At 43.0% G+C, this 21,211-nt stretch overlaps 1 protein-coding gene across 1 annotated transcript in view; it reads left to right on the plus strand.

The window, feature by feature from the left end:
* Window positions 1–693: 693 nt before the first annotated feature.
* PARVB (parvin beta) overlaps window positions 694–21,211 on the plus strand; it is an 81,567-nt gene continuing 61,049 nt past the window's right edge. The window contains exon 1 of the mRNA XM_051962332.1: window positions 694–916. Within this exon, the coding sequence (XP_051818292.1) occupies window positions 787–916 (130 nt within the window). The 5' untranslated portion in view covers window positions 694–786. The remainder of the gene's footprint in view (window positions 917–21,211) is intronic.

Here is a 21,211-nt window from a genome sequence, read left to right on the forward strand (position 1 = left end):
GACCCCAAAGGGAACAGATGGGGATGGGGCTCTGGAGCCCCTGTGTCCCGCTAATGGTAGCTGAACTAGAACATGGAGGCAGGTGTGACCCTGGGCAAGTCACTTAACCCCAATTGCCTCAGAAAAAAAAGAAAAAGAAATGGAGGCAGAGGTGGGTGAAGAGTGAAGGGGGAAGGCAGGCCGCTGGGCCGGGGATCCCCCGCGGGGCAGAGCCTGCCTGTGACCCTAGCCGCGCCCAGGGCGAGCTGAGCCGTCCGGGAGCCCCGGCCCAGCCCGGCCAGCAGAGGTCAGACAGACGGGGACCCCGGACCGAGGCGGCCTGGGCCCCCGGATTTGGGCTCTGGCTTCTCCGCGCCCCGGAGGGTGGCCTCTCCACCCGGGAAGGGCAGGGGCTGCTCTCGCACACCTCGGCCCCCTGGCCCGGGCAAGGTACACCCTAAGTCCTCAGGAGATCTCGCTGCATCTGGGACTCTGTGGCGTGAGAAGGAGGCGCGGAGCGGAGGTTCCAGAGTCCAGAGTGTGCTGGGGGAGCGCGCCCGTGCCCGCTGCCAGCCTCGCCAGGGACGGGATGGGCGCTCCGCGGCCAAGGTCAAGGTCAGCTGGGGCTAAGGGGTGGCCCGGGGAGGGGCCGGAGGAGGGGCGGGTTCGGGGCGGGACCGGGGGCGGGGCCCGGCCGGCAGAGCTCCGGCTCCCACGCCGCCCCCTACTCCTCCCGGGCCACGGGCACACGCGCTCCAGCTCCCCGGCAGCCGCACTCGGCCCCCCGCCGGTGTCCCCGTCGCTCCCATGTCCGCCCTGCCCGTCGGCCCGCTGCGCTCCCCGGGGCCGCCGCTACGGCCGCCCCGGGCCAAGAAAGACGAATCCTTCCTAGGCAAGCTCGGAGGCACGCTGGGCCGGAAGAAGAGAGCCAAGGAGGGTGAGTGAGCGAGGGAGGGTCCCTGCGGCCTCTGGAGTGGGCCGACGGGGCAGGGGGAGGGCCGCCCGAGACCTCGGCTTCCCTCCTCCCCTCTTTCCTTTCCCTCATCCTTCCTACCCTTCTCTTCTCCCCTCCCCTTCCCCTTCCCTTCTCCCCTCCCCAATGTTTCCTTTCCCTTCTCTTTTCCCCTCCCTTTCTTCCCTCCTTTTTCTTCTCTTCCTCTCTTTCCTTCCCCTCCTCAATCTCTTTTCATCCTGTTATTCTTCTGTCCTTCATTCCTTCTCTCTGCTTCCTTTGCCCCTTCCTTTCCTGCTTCCTCACTCTTCCCTCATCTCCCCTTTGTTTCTTTCTTTCCCTCCCTCTTCCATCTTTGCTCCCCTTCCTTCCTCTCCCCTTTCCCAGAAGTTCCACTCCCCAACTCCTTGAGAAAAACATTTCACAAACTAGTGGGGAGCGGGTGGGGGCTGGGCACTGTCCCGTTTCAGTGCCGGCTCTTGGGGCCCCCTGCTGTTTGCTGCACGCCCACCTAGTAGATGAGTAACCTTGGGGTGGCCCAGGAGTCTGTACATTAGGATATACAACCAGGCCCTGGAGCAAGGCACTGCTTTTCACTATTAACATGAGAAACCATTATTAAGCACCTACTGTGTGTAAAGACTGTTCATTTACCCGAGGATGGATGGGTTGGAGGGGAAAAAAGCTTCACTCCAATTCTTGAACTCAGAGAGGCTTACAGTCCATTGGGCCAGGTCATTTCTCAGATCCTGTTTGATTCTAACATTCGAACCCTCAGATGGACCTTTACTTAGTCACTTCATCGTCATTTACTTTCTAGTGACCAGGAATTACAGTTGTCCCCATTTTTCTGATGAGGATAATAGAGTCTTTGGGGCCGCCTAACTAGAGTCAGGGCAAGGATGAGAATGCCAAAAGGTAAAAGCAGCAGAGGTCCCACCAGAGATCCGGCCTTATGGGTTAATTGATTATACATGTACATTTATATATACGCATCCATATGCATAGATACAGTCACATACATAAATATATACAGAGTAAATAGAAAATAATCAGAAAAGAGAGGCATTAGCAGCTGAGGGGTCTGGAAAGGACCCAATTGAAGACGGAATTTGAACTGAGCCTTGAAGAAAGCCAATAACCTGAGGGTAGGAGGGAGAACATTTCAGGCATGGGACACTGCCAGGACAAAGACAAGGAGATGGGAAATTGAAGGGAGTGGAGGACTGGAGATGAACCACTCCAACAAATGAACCACTGACCGGATCATAGAGGAATAAAGTTTTGTGTGGCTTGTGATGATCCCTAGTGACATCGGCCAGGGTCTCGAAGTTTCATTTCAGAGTGTTTTCCTTCCCATTGTTGGGGTCCTTGTGTAAATTGTTCTTCTGGTTCTGTTTTCTTGGCTCTGCATCAGTTCATACAAGTCTTCTGAAGTCTAGACAGCACAGTGGGGAGTAAATAGAGAGCAGGACTTGGGTCAGAAAGACCTGAATTCAGATTCTCCTCTAGATACTTCCAACTCCATGACCACAAACAAGTTACTGAACCTCCATCAAGGCCCCACTTTTCTCATCTGTAAAATGGGTATAAAAATAGTATTTATCTCCATGGATTATTATGAGGATCAAATGAATTAATATATGAAAATCACTTGGCAAACTTTAAAGGAGTATCTATCCATCCATCCTTCCATTTATCTATCTGTCCATCCATCTATCCCTTCATCTATCTATCTATTTAAATATCTATCATCATGATGATTATTCTCTGAATCTGTGCCTTCCCTTATTTTAATGGGGCAATATTTTGCTACATGCACATTATGTTTTCCGGCCAGTCCAATTGATGGTTATCCTCATTGTTTCCAGTCCTTTGCTACAAAACCAAAATGTGCTGTAACTGTGCTGGCTCACTCGTGGGTCCTTTCTTTCTGTTTTGGACTTCCTGGGGGTACCTGCTTCATAAGTGATGCTCCTGGGTCCTGGGGTCTGCTGAGGTGGGTATGACATTCTTGAAGGCAAGATTTTTTTATCTAGGGGAAGAGTTTTCTATGAGTACCAGGCATTCAGTCCTGTTCACAAGAGTTTCATTCTCCTTGTTAGGGAGTTAGGGGAACTCTAGAAAGAACGGTTATCTTTGGGAGCACCACATGTGGAGAAGATGCTTAGAAGAGGGAGCGGGGGATGGAAAGGGAAGGCAGTCGAAGTGAGATACAGTATAGAGACTGCAGCTATCCAGAAGTAATTAACCAGCCAGCGCCGGTCCACAAATCTTAGAAATAAATCTTTCATTGAAATGTGATGTCAAGGAAGGGTTTTAGCCAAGACTGATGCTGGTTTCCTTGAGCAGGAATTTTAGAAGCCGCAAGAAAGGAGATATAATGGCTTTGGTCCCAAATGGTGAACAGGAAGGGCTGTGTAATTGTGAATCACACCATGACTAACTGAAACATTTTTCCATCATGTGGCATCCCCATTTTAGAAAAGGGAACTGTGACAAAATGTGACCATTGGGAAAAATGGAAAGGAATATTTAAAGTATCTATAATATAATTCTTTGAAACCCTGGAAACGTTTCTTTTTAATAAAATTGTATTTTATTTATTTTATATTGCCTACCTCTCTCAATAGTTACACCTTATAATAAAGGATATAAAAAAGGAAAAAAAAAAAAAAGATTTTCAGCAAAACAAACTAAAATATTGAAAAAAACCTGACATCTGCTGCATCCCGCACTGATAGTCCCGCATTTCAGCAAAACTGGGAGGGAGGGAGTTGCCTGTTGATACTTTTTCTTTGGGGCCAAGTTTGGTTGTTAGAATGTTTCTTTAAAAGTTCTTTCCATTGGTGTTATCATTGTGAATATTATTTTCCTAATTCTACTGACTTAACTTTGTTTTAAGTTCATGGAAGTTTTTTTGGTGCTTCTCTGAATTCTTTATATTTGTTACTTCTTACAGCCCAGTAATATCTCATTATAATCATGTACAAACATGAACAAGTTTTTTTTCAGTCATTTTCCAGTCAATGGACATTGACTCTATTTCTCAGAGGCTTTTCATAAAAATGTGTGTATATATGTATTATATATTATGATTATTATATATAATATATAACAGCATATACGTACTATATAAATGTGCACATTATATATTATATACTATAATTATTATTTTATACATATCATAATATATATAATATAATGTACTTATGTAAGTATATATGTATATATTATATATACTATATATCATAATTACTATATTATATATAATATTGTCATATTACATATATGATGTGATTATATAAATATAATATTATTGTAACATATTTTAAAACACATTATAGATACATTATATATCATATATACACATAATATGTGTGACCTTTATTTTGTAAGCTTAATGTATAATAGTTATATATTATTTATTTTATAAATATTATATACTTATATATGCACATACATATACATAGAAATATGCATATGTGTGTTATGTGAAAAGTCTCCAACAAATAGTCAATACCTGTTGACCTGAAAATGGCTACACAAACTCAGGTACGTGATTATAATCTGTCTATTCAAATATATTTGTGTGTACATGTGTATATACACATACATGCATATTTTTTCTTCTGTACTTGACAATATCAAATATGATATTTTATTTATATGTACATACACAAATATGAGAACAGGAGGAAGGTAGATGAAACTTTGTATGCAGTATAGATAACTTGTCTTTCTCTTTACAGACTATGATACATTCAGCATGTTAGTTTCAAAGCTGTCCTGCTTATCTGTGTCTCCTTTAAAGCCTCCTCTGTTCTCTTCTGTACAGTTTGAAAGCCCAGGGACAACATGTGCGGCAGATCAAATTACCCCACACATTTTGGTGTATCTATTTGTATCTGACATTTATTTATATAGTGGAAGACACTTTGGAGAGGATAGAGGATGGTTTTGGAGCCAAGAAGATGGGAGATTTGTTGACCACGTTCAACACCTTTGTTGTACAGCTTGAGAAACTGAGGCTGAGAGTGATGTGATTAATCCAGCGTTACACAGGCAGTAAATCTCAGAGCTGGCAGATTCAAATCCAATCTGGACTGGCTGTGGGACCATTTAACTCCCTCAGCCTAAGGTCACTTCCTAAGATTATTAGTTGTACATGTTCATTGGTATCAATTTCCTCCCCAGGAACTCTCTACATCAGTGAAATTACAGATCTGATTTAAATGGACCTACACATGTATGAATATTTATCATTCATTATATATGTACATATATATGTAGAGAGCTCAATAAGGTTCGCAAAGTGTTTTATATTGCTTATCTCATTTAATTCTTACAACAATCTTGTGAGGTCTTATTCCCATTTTGGGCTTCAGTCATTTCATTATGAGCAACTTTTTGCGACCCCATTTGGGGTTATTTTGCAGAAATACTGGAATGGTTTGCCATTTCTTTTTCTAGCTCATTTTACAGATGAGGAAACTGGGGTAAGCAGGTGGAAATGACTTGTCCAGGATCATACATCTAGTCTGAGGCTGGATTTAAATTCAGGTCTTCTTGATTCATTTACTTTATTGTGTGATCTAGTTGCCCTTATTTCCATGTTACAGATGGGAAAACTGAACCTCAGAGAGGGTAAGAGATTTGTCAGTCTTGGACATAGAAATTCTTCCTAAAGCCTCTTGAATCCTATTCCAAACATTCTATCTACTCTTCCTCTAGCACTTTCAGATGTAAACATTTTTTTCCCCCTGTGTTAGGAGGTGAGTAGTGTAAGTACTATTATGCCCATTTTACAGATGGGAAAGCTGAAGCTTCAAGAAACTGAATTACTTGCCCAGGATTATTCAAAGTATCAGAGGTGTGAGTTGAATGGGGTTCTAAGTCTGGAGATAGTGAGTGAGTGCTCTCTTTACTAAGGTAAGCCCTCCTCTCAAATAAACTAGGGGAAAATGCTATCAAATATAGTAGGAAACCATTTTGGGCCACTGTGCAGTTAAGAGCCTTCCTTCTGATTATTTCTCTGGGGAGTGTGTTTAAATCCCCACCACTGTAGCTTCTGGAAAGAGCTCATCCTCTTTTGTTCTCCCTACTAGTCAATCAATCAACATTGATTAAATACTTAACAGTGCTCAATCCTGGAATACAAAAAAAAAAAAAAAGCAAAAGTCAATTTCTGTCCTCAGGGGTCTTACAGTTTAATGAGACCACTAGCAAATACTTGCAAGGCAAACTTTCTACCACAAATAGTAGATGATTAACTGGGAAAAGTTCTTGAGTGAGGTGGGTGAAGGTTTCCTGTGGGAGGTGGTCTCTGTGACTTCCCAAACCAATCATCTTTCTGAAGGTTCTAGTTGTTTTCTCTCCTTGAGAATTATCTAATATCTAATTTTGATATTTGATCGCCAGCTTAAATATTTAGCACAAAGCACAGAATGCAACCCTTTTCTTTCATTCATCCCCACAACTTTGTCCACTACTTGGTATACAGTAAGCACTTAATAAATGCTTTTTCACTCTTTCATTTGTTGAAGATCCCACATATAAAGGTCTCTGGGCAGACTAGACCAAGTCATGCTGGGACTTCCTTGTGCTCAAAGCAGCCTGGGGCTAGGTGGGAGAAAGTTTGCTGGGCCAGAGCACCACAAGCTATCTCCCGGCTTAAGAGGGGGCTGGGACTCCAGGTATTGACTTCCGGCTCTTAGAATCCTCTTAATCTCTAGTTGAAGATCTAGCTGGAGATTAAAGCTCTCTGAAGAGTTTCCACCAAGCTTCTCAAAACAATCCCCTTCCCCCTTCCCTATCCCCACTATTGTTCACAGTTGGGGTGGTTCAGCTCCATTCTGTGAAGGAAATGATCTATGGCCCCAGCGGAACTCAGGGGAAGGGAGGGTCATGCGTTAGTGATGAAGCCTGGAGGTTTAGGAGCCAAATCTCCCTTTTAAAAAACAATTAGTAAATCATAAATGTAGTCATTGAATTCATATTTCGGGATACAAAGAAGAGCTGGATGGAAATATGCTTAAAGGAATTGTGCATGTTTATCCCATATTGCATTACTTGTTGTCTAGGAGGGGAAGGGAGGGAGAAAAATTTGCAATACAAGGTTTTGCAAGGATGAATGTTAAATGATCTTTGCATGTATTTTGAAAAATAATTTTAAAAAGCTATTATTTAAAAAAAAAAGAAGAGCTGGGATGAGGATTATGGGAAAAACTATGAATCTCTTTTATGCACACTTATATATACACTTCACACATCAACAAATGAAAGAATGGAAAATGTATTTATATCTGGTTGAACCAAGTAATAACAGAATTGCCCACAATTGTGGGCAGCTAGATGGTGCTATAATATATAGAGCTCTGTGTCTGGTGACAGAAAGTCATAGTGCTGAGTTCCAATCCAGATATTTCCTAGCTATGTAATCCTGGACAAATTACTGTATCCTGTTTGCCTCAGTTTCCCCATCTATAAAATGAGCTGAAGAAGGAAATGGCAGGCCACTCCAGGAACTTTGACATAAAAATCCCAAATGGGGTCATGACATGATTGAAAATGAGTCAATAATACATAATTGCTCTATTTGTATCTCCTGTACATTTTTCTTTTGTAATGTTTTATTAATGCTTTTTTTTTTTTTTCATGTCTATCACTGTTCACTAGCCTTGTCCTTCTTCCACCCGAGTAGGTATCTTCCTTTTTCACAAACATGGAGTCAAGTAAAACCAGCCAGTGCATGGGGTCCATAGGAGACAGAGTGGCTCCTTCTGGGCCTTTACCCTGATAAGTTTAGACCAGGCTTCCTTCTTGTCTGTTTTTTGAAGCCAAAACTGGTCATTGCTTTGGGTAGAATTTTGGGGTCTCTTCAATTTCCCTCTCATTAGTATTGTGCTGCTTCCACTTTTTTTTTTTTTTTTTTTAATAAAGTCTAAGGAACGGATGGCAGTGGGAGTGGGGTGATGGCTCTGAGTTTTCAGAAGCTGGATTAAACATTTTACAAAAAAATCAAAAGTGTTTTTTTGGGGATAGGAGAGGGGTATGTTTTTCTTTACTCTGCTAATCCACAGGTAGCTAAGTGGGGCCATTTTGTTTGGAATGTATTTTCAAAGACTAATGATCACAGCTGGAATTTCTGAAGTGCCACAAGAGTGTTTCTTCTTCCCCTCCCCCAAAGCAAAGTTATTTAATGAAAGTACCATAGGAGAGGTAGCAGTAGAACATTTCCCATAAACCTGTGCTGCATCCCTCTGTCGACAGCGGGAGGAGTAGATACACCTAGGTATTTGTGTGACCTCCCATAGTGTCCAGTGGGAATAGCAATGTTATCCAACTTTCTAGGGATGTTACCAAGACACTGCTTCATTTCAGCTAGCTCATGCTCCATGTCCCGTGGCATTGTGCTTGGATAAATTATTTTTCTCTCTGTCTCTGTGTCTCTCTCTGTGTTTCTCCCTCCCTCCCTTCCTCCTTCCCCCTTTCTTCTGTTCCCCTTACCCCCTTTTCTACTTCCCCTTTTGTCCCCTTTTTTTCTCCCCCTTCCCCTCTGTTACTTTTTTTTTTCTTTGAAGTGTTTAGACTTGATGGCCTCTAAAGTCCCTTTCAGCCTAAATCAATGGTCCTGTACCACTGAAAATAAACCTCAATTTCTTAGAACTTTTATTTTCTTCTTAACTGGGAGCCTTGGTGCTATTTGGATAAAAATGAAACTGGCAGTTTGTTCAGCTGTGGCTCTTTCAATTGGCCGTTTTTAAAAAGGCAAAAGTGTTTCAATTCAGACCGTTTCCTAGGCATGGGTCTTTCAAATTAGTCAGAGGTGGGCTTGAAAATCACTTTTCTGTTTTTTCTTCTCTGATTAAGAGGAAGTAACTTTGATTTCAAGCCTTGCTTGGTGTCGCTTAGTCAAACTTCCTTTGATTATCTTTATAGCCAGTGTTTCTCCTCATTTGTTCCACCAATCCACATAAGCCTCTCTAAAATATGCCTTTCAAGAAAACTGGGCAGTCAAACCCCCTTACAAAAAGCTCCCTGGAATGAGTAACACTCAATGAATCAAGGCTTGTTTGAGGTAAAAGCTTTTGTCCATATAGAAATTATTATTATGATTATTTACAGCTTTTAGAAAATTTTTTTTGAGTTGCTTTTATTATTTCTCCTGGCACAGAGTCATTTATTAAATACTTCATAATTGCTTGGTTCTGGTTTTAATACTCGACTCTTGTCAGAAATGATCATTCCTGTTTCAGACCTCATAGAGCACTGGGTATCTTTGTTACATCCTCAGATCCCCTTTCCCCCTATTTCTTAGAGAAATCCCCTTTGTCTCCCATAGCTGAACCATGTGGGCTCCACTGAGGGAAGATGAGCAAGGGGTAAAGGAAGACATCCAGAGATTTTATTTTATACATTGTCTAGTTATTTTAGTTCTGTTCTTTCCTCTTGGGTTTTGTGGCTGTTGATTTTTGTGGGTTAATTGCATATACTTTTACTTTAGAGAGTATCTGTTACCTCAATTTGTTTCTTTGCTGATTCCATATGGTTTTCTCTAGATAATGTGTCATCGGCAAATAGGGATACTTTTGTCCATTTTTAGCCCATATTTATGTAGACAGTCTCACTGCTATTTCTAACATTTCTAGAATTGTGTCAAAGTAAATCAGGGAAAGAGAGCAGCCTTACTTTTGTATTTATTGGGGAAACCATTAGTGTTTCTCCTTTGCTAGCAATGGGTTTTAGACATTAAAAAAAAAAAAAAAAAAAGCACCAGGAATACCTCTGCTGGTATCATTGGACTTTTAAGCTGATTTCTTTTTTAGTGTGATATATATATATATATTATATATGTTTCTCATAATTCCAAGGTAGGGCATGCTTCAGTTAACCTGGCTCCTACTTTAACCTTGGAAATCATTCTTTGTCTACATGACTATTAGTAGCTATATTAGTCTTTCATAAGTCCTTGAAATTCTTGGATTTTCAGAAGTGGCTCATTGTGAATTTGTGACATTTCCCATGCTGACTGGAACCCATTTTAATTTGTTATACATTACAAAGCTTCAATTAGGGAAAAGGAATAATCATTTATAAAACAGTGTTTCATTTGATTTTCACAACAGCATTGGGAAGTTAGTACTATTATGTTCTTCTACTTGGTAATTGAGGAAACTGTGACAGACTTGCCAAGGATCACTCAGTTGATAAGTGTTTAAAGTTATCTTAGAACTTAGTTCTTCTTGATTCTATTGTGGGTTGAATCAGAGATTATTATTTACTCCCCTTACTCTGCTAACTAGCAAATGAAAATGTTTTCTTACCTGAGATTTATCTGTGGGAAGCTCTGCTTGCCTGAGCTTTGGTCCTTAGAGCACTAGACTAACAGCCACTTTTTCTCTGCTTGCATTTTCACAAGTGAATAACAGTTTGGACATTTTGAGAAAGTCTTTTTAGATTTTGGTTATCTTATGTTTGCTTTTTAATCAGCCTCCCCAGAATTGGTCCTGAATGAGAGTGAGGGATGTTGCATTTGCTGTCAGATGGGTGGTTAATATATTAACTGGTTTATCTGAATTTTAAACAAATTTACATTTATATTAATGCATTGTTTTTATGTTGCCTTCATTTCTAAATGTCTTCTCCATACCCCTGCCTTCTTCCATTTCCCTAACATAGAATAAAAAAAGAAAGTTTAAATAAAAAACAACGAGATGCAAAACTATCCAACTCACCAATGGGATCTGACAATATTTGGGCAATTTCACACCTGTGGTCCCCCTTCTCTGCCAGAAATGAAAGGTGTGTTTTCTAGTCTATTCTTAGGGGCCAGTCTTAGATATTGTGGTTATTCAGCTTCAATTTCTTTGTGTTTGTTTTGAAGTGGTTTCCACCCCCCTCATTTTTTTAAAGTCCTGGTACAAGAGAAGACTTGTTGGGAAGGGCAAGACTCTATTTAGAAATGAATGTCATGGGTAAAAACAAAAGGCATCATTAATGCTTAAAAAAGAAAGGCATTTGACAGGCAGGTGGCAGAGGGCTTAGTCTTGTTCTCCTTGGCCCAGAGAGCCGGAAAACTCGATAATAAGGACAGTTGTTTACATGGACGATTGCCTGCCTCTGAAGTACCATTTTCCCTTTTACTCAGGTGGGTTTCAGACAAAGGCTGGGTGGCCACATCAGGGGTGCCCTCCCCTTGGGGATTCTGAGTCTAGGAGCTAGATCTGGCTGCCCTCTCTGAGGTCCCCTTCAAGTCCAGATTCTTCGATTTTGTCTTCAATCTCTCCTTTATGGACCATATGAAGAGATAGTGACTGGATGACGATTCAGAAGTGATCTTGTTGCCTTTCCCTCCCTTCCCTTCCCTGGTCAGTGATGGAACCTAAGACCCAAAGAATATGAAATTAATGAGTTGATGTCAGATTGGTGTGGAGGGTTTCCTGGCTCTCTCCAACACTGATATCCCATTCGATGGTTCTGATGAAGGCGTGCTTATTATGTTTGCAGGTGATACATCGTTTTGTGGAAATACTGGACAACAGAATGGGGGAGGAGGGGAAGATTTCACCTTACTGGCACTATAGGTTAATTTAATAAGATAGGATTTGAGAAAGGCAAGTCCTAGATCATATTGCTGTGATCTAGAGTGAGGGAGAGGAGGGAGAGAGAGGAGAGAGAGAGAACGAGGAAGAGAGAGGGGGGAGGAAGGGAAGGAAGGAGGGAGAGAGGGAGAGAGGGGAGAGAGAAAAGAGGAGAAAGGGAGAGAGAGCGCGCCTGTGTGTTTGTGTGTGTGTCCTGATGCATAGATGTGAATATAAGGGTATTGCTAGAATGCTGAGTGGGTCTTGAGTAAAAGGGATTTTTAATACCATGAAAGAGAAAACAAATATTTACTAAGCATCTGCTGCTATGGGCCAGCATTGTGCTAAACACTTAAAAATACCTTATTTGATCCTCATTACAACTCCAGAAGGTAGATACTCTTAGTATTCCCTTTTTACATTTGGGGAAATTGAGGCACTCAGGGTGAAGTGACTGTCCGACAAATAAGTGTCTGCAGCTAGATTTGAATTCAGTTCTTCCCGATTCCAGATCTTATGCTTTAGCCACTAGGCCACCTTTATGCCTCCAAAGGAGCACTGGAAATTTACTGCAGCTTTTATGGTTGTTTTATCTACTGGAGCAGCCTGGTTCCCTGTGCCTGGGGCTATTAGACTGGGAAAAGCTTGTTATTCCCTTTATCTCTGGGGCTGAACTCCTGGAGCCTCCCTGGGATTAGGAGATCCAAGCCTCCCCAGCCAATCCCCCAGGGCTCCTGGTTTGTTATCTCCACAGTTTTGTGGTCATGTTTCACATTTTAAAAATTTTTATAATTTTCCCTCTCCTAGTAAGAAAATCCTCCCAGGACACTGGAAGGAACACCTTCTGAGGTTCTGAGTTCAAATGTAGGGCCATTGACATTACCATGGTGATCTTTAACAAAGCACTTAATCTTCCTGGGCTTCAGTTTCCTTCTCTGTAAAATAAAACAGCTGGATCTCTAAGGCCCTTCCTTGTTCCGGATCACACAGCTAATAAATGTCTGAAGCTGGATTGGAAGTCAAATCTTCCAACTCCAGACCCAAGGCTCTATCTTCTGAGCACCTAACTGCCCCTTGCAAAAATGCATGTTCCCAATCATCTCTTTTAATAAACATAATTTTCATTCAAGATTTTTGTAAATGAGAAAGCAGGCCTATGATTCCTCAGTTAATGATCTCTTGACATTTTTTGGAAATTTTGGAAAATTAAAACCATCTGAGACTTTCCACCCCTTCCCCAACTCTCTCTCCCCCCTCCCAATTTCCCCCTCCCTTCTTCCAAATTTGGGCTTTTCATCACCAGGAGTATTTTTGAAAATGGATCCTTTGATTGTTTCAAAGTTGTCCTTTCTCAGCTTAGTGACTTCTTTGCTGTGTCCGAGACACATCCCAGACCCGTCCCAGTTGCCCTTCCTGCCTTTGTCCTGTTGAGAGCCATTCCTATTTTCTCACATAACTCAGAAGTGCCTGCAGTGGTAAAGCCCCAATGTGAGCATTCTACTGTCAGTGGTGAGGAAAATAGGTTATGTTTGTGTAGGGGCCCAATGGGGTTTCACACTAAACTTCCTACAAAGGTCCTTTCCCTTCCACAATTACTCTCTGTTTTGTGGGATCTGGCCCGATGGGGTCTCACACCAAACTTCCTACAAAGGTTGAGAAGGGGGATTCCAAAAGTCCCAGACCAGTGTCACGAGGTGTCTCATAAGAATTTGCAGGCTTGAACCCATCTCCTAGTCAAGGGGCAAAGTTTATTAAAAGCAATGGGACACCCTTAATGAGGGGACTGAATTCTAAGCAAATTCAGGAGTGTACTTATACAGCTTTAAATCATAGATATATTAATTCTATAGCTCAAGAATAGGCCTAGGAAATAATCTCCAGATGAATTAAGGGTGGTCTTCAGAGAGATTGGGTGTGCTCAGTTTCCTGAGGCAGATTCTAAAGGTAGAAGACTAAGGACTCATTAGAACAGAAGCCCCAAGGTCAGGGGACCTCAAAATCACATTATATTACTATTATTACCCCATTTTACAGGTGGGGAAATTGAGGCATATAGAAAAATTGAAACCTGCCCAGGTATTGAAACATAGCTAGTAAATATTTGAGGATTTTAACTCATATCTTCCTGAATCCAAGTTCCATATTCTCTCAATTGTTCCCCCCTTGCTGTATAGATCTAGCCCACAAAGAGATCCAAAAAAGAGGAAAGGGAATCATATGTACAAAAATACTAGTCACAGTTCTTTTTATGATATCAAAGAATTGGAAACAGGAGGAATACTCATCAATTAGGAAATGATTGAACGTTACATGTATGTAATTGAGTGCTGTAAGAAATGATGAAAGGGTTGGTGAAACATGGGAAGACACAAATGAAATGATGCAGAGTGAAGTGAGAAGAACCAGGTTCTTCTGGTCCAAAGGCTACAAAGACAGCAATGTTGTAAAGATAGATAACTCTGAAAGACTTAAGAAGTCTGACCAGTACAATTACAATCATGACTCCTGGAGACTGGTTATGAAATATAAGCAATTATATTGTTAAGAAATTGTGAAATTATGAAATATAAGCAATTATATTAATTAAGAAATTAATAAATATAAGCAAAATATAAGCATCTCGAGCATACTGCCTGATAGAAGGTAAATGGAGACATTTTTTTCTAAACATGGTCGATGCAGGAATTTGCTTTGCTTTAACTTTATAAGTTTGTAACAGGGATTTTATTTTTCGTTCTTTTTTCAGTGAGAAGGAAAACGATAGAGAAAGAAGGTGATTTTTTGCTAATTTGAAAAAAACAAAACAAAAAAGAAAGTTTTAGGTGAGAGACATTTGAGTCAACCTTAGAGCCTTCTCTTTCCCTCTCTCTCTTTATTATTAAAAAAAAAAAAGCAAACAAACAAGCAAACAAAAAAAGCAAACCTTTTAAAATAAATACATATTATTAAGCAAAACAAATTTGCTCTCTGGCTCTGTCCAAAAATGCCCATCTCATTTTAGCTGTGTGTTGATAAATGTTTAACAGTTAGCTCTCCAGGAAAAAAAGAAATTCCATTTAAGATAATTCTGAAAGACTTAGGGATTCTGACCAGCACAATTACAACTATGATTCCTGGAAACTGATGATGAAATATGCTTCTCATACTTCTTGATGGAGGGCAGATGGAGACATATTTTCTAGACATCTAGATCGATGCAGGAAATTGCTTTGCTTTAACTTTCATAAATTTGTAACAGGGATTTTTCTTTCTTTCTTTTTTTTTTTTTTCCAGTGGGAAGGGAAGTGAAAGAGAATGAAGGTGACTTTTTGCTAATTTGAAAAAAATAAACCAAAAAAGAAAGTGTTTAGATGGGAGACATTCTCTTTCCCTCTCTCTCTTTATTATTAAAAAAAAAAAAGCAAACAAACAAGCAAACAAAAAAAGCAAACCTTTTAAAATAAATACATATTATTAAGCAAAACAAATTTGCTCTCTGGCTCTGTCCAAAAATGCCCATCTCATTTTAGCTGTGTGTTGATAAATGTTTAACAGTTAGCTCTCCAGGAAAAAAAGAAATTCCATTTAAGATAATTCTGAAAGACTTAGGGATTCTGACCAGCACAATTACAACTATGATTCCTGGAAACTGATGATGAAATATGCTTCTCATACTTCTTGATGGAGGGCAGATGGAGACATATTTTCTAGACATCTAGATCGATGCAGGAAATTGCTTTGCTTTAACTTTCATAAATTTGTAACAGGGATTTTTCTTTCTTTTTTTTTTTTTTCCAGTGGGAAGGGAAGTGAAAGAGAACGAAGGTGACTTTTTGCTAATTTGAAAAAAATAAACCAAAAAAGAAAGTGTTTAGATGGGAGACATTCTCTTTCCCTCTCTCCCTTCATTATTGAAAAAGAAAAGCAAACCCTTAAAATAACTACATATTATTAAGCAAAACAAATTCACTCTCTGAGTGTCTGAAAATGCCCTTCTCATTTTAGCAGTATGCTGGCATCAGGACCTGGGTTCAAATACTGCCTACAAATGACCTTTTTGATCATTTCCCAAAGTGCTGGTGTGATTGGCTGTTACCTTTCTTCCCTAGCCTCAAGTAGCCTCCCTGGTAGACCTTCCAAGTCCTTCCTACTCTATAGTTAGGATCCTGCCCCTTTTACTTTATTCAGTGTTATATGGAGAAGTACAATAAATATTATTCTTCTCATTTTAAAATATGGAGAAACTGAGGCTCAGAGAGGTAAGTGTCTGTTCCATGGTCACACGGCTGAGTAAGCATCCAATTGAGACTCTTGGGTCTCTGCTTCCTGAATCTTACCAGGAAAACCTGCTGATCCTCATAATTTGAACTTATTTAGTTATTCAGTGCAGGAGCGGTGGAAGGAGATACCTGTCAATTACATTTCTCTCCCCGCTGCTATTTGCATTTCCCCTCCGTAAGTGTATCTTTGTGCTTTCTTAAGGGAAAAGTGGTGTGTGTTCCATTTGCCTAGAAAACATCTTATTAGCGTAATGAGATTTTAATGATTTAATATTTCCTCGGAGCATGCACAAGGCGGTTCTTGGGCCATTGTGCGTAGCTGGTGTTTTGTTTTTGGTTAGGCTTGATTTCGTTGCAAGCTCGCATCTTCCTAGGCAGTCAGTTCTTCTTCCCAAGTGTCCTTTCCTTCTGTGGATTGCCTCCAGTTCTCTGGTGAGGAAGGTTCCCCAGATCTCTGAAAAGAATGATGGGCTTAATGAAGACCAGAACACAGTGTTGTCACCAGAGGGAGGGAGGGAGGGAGGCTGGTCCTCATTAGAATAGATTTTCCAGGCTTATTGTTGGTGATTCAGTTTCATCTTTTCCCATCGCCACCTCCCCCCGCCGTCAGATGGAAGTGGGAAGCTGTGGGGAAAGATGGAATCCCCTCGATTCCCTCAAAGGGCCATCAAGACCAACCCTTTCTTTTAGAGATGAAGACATCGAGACCCAGAGAGTGGGGAAATGACTTGGGGTTATAGGATCATGCTTGGCTCCATCTTCTCTCCCCCAGCCATTGAGCATCCCTCCTTTCCCTCAAGACTCAGCTCCCTCACCACCTTCTCTCTCCTGCAGCTGTCGGTGCCCTCCCCCACCGTCCCCCTCATTACCTTGTATTTATTGTTATTATAGTTCACATGTGGGGACTTGTCTCCCCTAAGAATGTAAGCCCCTTGAGGGCAGGGTTATTTTGCATTATGTTTCTCTGCTGCCATCTTCTGGCAGAGAAGATACTGTGGGAATTGATGGCTGGCCCAAAGTAGATGATGGCTTTCCTTTGGACAGTGGTCATTCCTAGGATTGTTAAGTTTCATAAACGCTCCCTTCTTTAATCATTCATTCATTCTATTCATTTCTCTGTCTTATCTATCTGATTTTTCTTTATCTATCTTTATTTCTATCTTTCTGTCTTTTTAGTTTTCTGTCTTTCCTTCCTTCCTCCTTTCTTCCCTTCCTTCTTCCCTCTTTTTCTCCCTCTTTCCCTCCTTCCCTTCTTCCCTCTTTCCTTCCCTTCCTCTCTCTTTTCCTTCCTTCCTTCTTCCTTCTTTTTTCCCTCTTTCCCTCCTTCCCTCCCTCCCTTTTCCCCTTCTTCCCTCCTTCCTTCCCTTCCTCTCTCCTTTTCTTCCTTCCTTCTCTCTTCCTTTCATCTATTTTTATTTTAGCCCTGACAATGTCCTAGTCAGTGTGGAGAATTTGGTATTTTCCATTTTCTAGAGGATGCTGCTCCTCCCCATCCCATTCCCCAGCGCCTGTCCCACAGAGGGCAGCCTGTTTTCTTCTCCTGAGCCTGGGGGCTGGATTTTGGTTTTCTCACCGTCTCAGTTTCCCTCCTCATCCACCGTATGCTGCTCAGAATTGGCCTTATCATCCTCCTGTTTTCTGAGCTTATTTGTCTGGATAAGATTATAGATTTTCCAGCCAGAAGGAACTTTAGAGACCTTTTTAACAGATTAGGAAACTGAGGCTCAGGGACATGGAAGTGACTTACTGGTGGAAGTGACAAGAAGTGGGATTTTCACCTGCTGTTGGAAAGAGCCCCAGACGTGGGGGCACAAGCCTTGTTTGGGTTCCCAGACTCGGGAGTGCAGGTTAGAGGACTGAAAATGTCCATCTTTGTGTTGGGGATCCCCAGCGCGTAGCGTGTGTGTGCTGCACGGTCCCGAAGGATGAAGGATTTCCACGTGACCTTCCCTTCCGGGCCCCGTTCTAGGCTGGGGCCGGTGGTGGGTGCCCGAGCTGCGCTCTCAGGCCAGATTTGGGGGCCAGAGCGGGGCCCCCTCACTCCCTCGGGCTGGTGACCCACAATCCAGAGGAAGTCTCTGCCTTCCTGGGAGCTCAGACACAGAGGCGGCCTGTGTGTCCGTGTCTGCAGCAGCCCCCGAGGGCAGGCTGGGAAAGAAAGCCTCCTTCAGACTCTGCCAGGCAAGTCCATTCATGAGCCCTGAGAACGGGTGTAAAATAAAGCGTTATTGTCCTCTCCCAAGGCAGACTTGGCTGGCTCGGACTCACGGAAACGTGGCCGTTTGTGCCGTAATTAAGCATTATCTGCTCACCCTAATTCTGCATTAAAAGCAGGAGTCGTTGGGCTTTTAGTGACAGTTTATCATCGCGGTCTCTGAAAAGCACAAGAGGCCAGTGCCTCTTGTCACGGCCCAGCCTCCCTCAGGAGCCTCCCGAATGGCCTCCTGGTCAGATGCTGCTGCGCCCAAGAAGCGTCAGCGTCCCCGTCCCTGCAGGACAGGCTGCTTTCTTTGGCATTTAAAGCGCTTAACAAAGACAAGCCTGTCTCTCAGGACCCAGGACTCCGTGCTTCAGCCCAAATGGCCGGCGCGCTGGCTGTCGCCGTTTCCGGCACTTTATGGTCTCTCTTTAGCCCAAATCTCCTGGTACATGTTACTCCTCCTCACGTAGCTCCATGCACAACATCCCGTTGCCTGCCTCAGTACAGATTGTGTGCCCTGTGCCTCCTTGCCTATCCTTCGTGGAACCTGTCGTTTACTTCAAATTCAGTTCCTTCTCCGAGGGGCCCCTTCTGCTGCCCCCAGTTTTAGTCCCCTGCTCCTTTCCCACTCTTCCTATGCATCTTGTGGCTTCTGGTTTGTCTGCATGTTATCTCCCTTTGGAGATTAAGCTTCTTGAGTGCAAGGACTGCTTCATTTTTGACTCTGTATGCCAAGTATACAGTAGGTACTTAATAAATGCTTCTTAGTTGATTATTAGATATTGGCTGTAGTGATCTGTTGTTGTGTCTCTCTATATCATTAGTATGTTGTCTCCCCCATTAGATTTTAAACTTCTTGAGGGTAGAGAAGATGTATTTTATTTTCTCTGTATCACCAGAATTAATATGGTACCTGGCACACAGCTGGTGCTTAATAAATGCTTCATAGTGATGTTGATTTTTTAGTTGTGTGGAATCACCCCGTTTCATTGCCTTCCAAGCGTTTCAGCATGGATGCTGAGTTGATGGAGGGTGTTGGGAGGAGCCCCAGATGTGGGGTCACAAGCCTTGGTTGGGGTCCCAGTAGCGACTCACATTACTTCCTGTGCCTTAGTTTCCTGATTTGTAAATGGAGAGAGTGCTCTTTGCTGCCCCTCTTCTCATGCCGCGGCTGACAGGGAAGGACACCATGGACGTGGATGTGAGTGATGATGGGGTGGTCTTTATTTCAGCCCATGTAAGTTGATTCTCAGAGTTTCCTATGACATCACAAGTCAGCTCTGACCCAGGATCATGGGCCCAGACCAAGAAGGGACCTTCAGGGCAGCTCCAGCCCACCCCCTTCCTGGAGCCCAGAAGGATCGGGGGCTCCCTCCTTGGTCACATAGGACAGGTAGAGAGAGCATCAGTGCACCCTCCCAGGGGTTATGAACTGCTCCAACCTTCCCTAGAGTTTAAAAGCCCTGGTCAGCCTTCCATTGCCATCCCCAGCAGGAGCTGGTTAAGGAGAGCGACCACTAGAGGGGGTAGGAGAGCCTCATCCCCTCCGTTAGCTGCTTTTTCTTTCTCCTTTTCTTTTCTTTTCTCTTCTTTTCCCTTCCCTTCTCTTATCCTTCCTTCCTTCCTTCCTGCCTGCCTGCCTGCCTGCCTGCCTGCCTGCCTTCCTCCTCCCTCCTTTCCTTCCTTCTGAAAATTCAGACAGAAATGAGGTTACTTCCCTGTGGCCAGTCCTGAAGTGTTGCTGGACCCTTAGCTAGTTATCCATTGGTCCCTAGCTTTCTCTGATTGCCAGGTTTAACAGGGGCCACGGGGAAAAGGGTATCCATCCCTTGGAGGCCTGGAGAGACGGGACAGTGGCGTGGAAAGAGACCTGGCTCAGGAATCCACAGGCCAAAGGTTTGTGTGACCCTGGGCACTGTGTTTCTGGGCCTTAGTTCCCCCATCTATTAAATGCCTCGATGGCTCCGAGGTCCCTTTGCGCTCTGAATCTGAGATCCCCCTACAAAAAGGTCATGGATTGACTGAGTCTCACAGGCCAAGAAAGCCATCATTCAAGCCAGGAAGACCTAGGATGCTGCACTTCCGACACAGGCTGGCTGTATGGGCAAGTCATGCTTCTCTATGAACTAGGCAGTCTCTCAGCCTCTAAGCTACAGAGCAGGTGCTGGCCAGCTTTAGCGGAGACAGTTCACTTACCTGGGAGTTCTGTATAGTGGTGCCCTCCTGGGTTCCAGCCCTATCCGTCATCACAGAGAAGGGGCCTCAGGAAGGCAGAATGTTGCTTATGTTGCCAAATTCTAGCTTCATATCGCGGTGCTTGACCTGAGTCCCCAGATCTCCCAGGAGACTGTTGCCAAATTCTAACTTCATTTTGGGGAGCTTAACCTGGGTCCCCCAAGATCTCCAGTGAGTCTGTGAATAGGTTACAAAGATGGGGGGGGATTTGCACACTTGGATGGGGAGAAAAACGCCTTTCTTATTTTTACCAACTTTTCATTAAAATCGAGCCTTTCTTTCAGTTATGATTTTAGAAGGAGAATATTATGGTGCTAAAGTGTCATAGATTTTTAGCAACCTCCCAGGGAGTTCTGTGCATGACCCAGTGGCCCGAGAGCCCCAGCTTTAAGGTCTGTGGCCCACAAAGACAGAATAATCCCGAGCCAGTAAAAACAGCCTCTCCCGTCTCCTTTTCCGCTCCCTTTAAGCTTGACAGATTGCACCGAGGAGCTATTTCCCATATGGATGATTCCCTCCTCCTCTGACCTCTCCCCATTTCCAGTTCTTTCTGCCTCCTGGTAATTCCCCTGTTTCTTAAATGTGGGTGTTCTCCAAGGTTCTGGCTTAAACCCTCTCCTTTATCTATATTCTTGGCTGGGTGGTCTGAATATCTGTCCCCACGTATGGTTTCAGAGAAACAGCTAATATTTATATTCACATTAATACCCAACCCGGTTCCAGCCTTCTTCTTTCTCTTCTGTTAATGGCAATGTTACTACCCCAGGGAACTTGTCTTTGAGGCTTTTATAGTCTGTCTGGGGGGCTGCCAACTCTAAGGTCACCTTTCTAGCTGCTCGATTTGTGGTGTTATGATCCTGTGCAGTTCGTTACCTCATTGGAGCAGCCAGTGGGAAGATGCCGCCATGAGCTGGGATGTGCCGGCCCCGAGTCTGTGGGGAGATGGGAGCCATCTTATCGTGTCACATGCCCCCAGGCCACTGGCACTGCCATCCACTGCTGC

The sequence above is a fragment of the Antechinus flavipes genome, chromosome 5 (assembly GCF_016432865.1).
Source record: "Antechinus flavipes isolate AdamAnt ecotype Samford, QLD, Australia chromosome 5, AdamAnt_v2, whole genome shotgun sequence".
Classification (NCBI taxonomy): domain Eukaryota; kingdom Metazoa; phylum Chordata; class Mammalia; order Dasyuromorphia; family Dasyuridae; genus Antechinus; species Antechinus flavipes.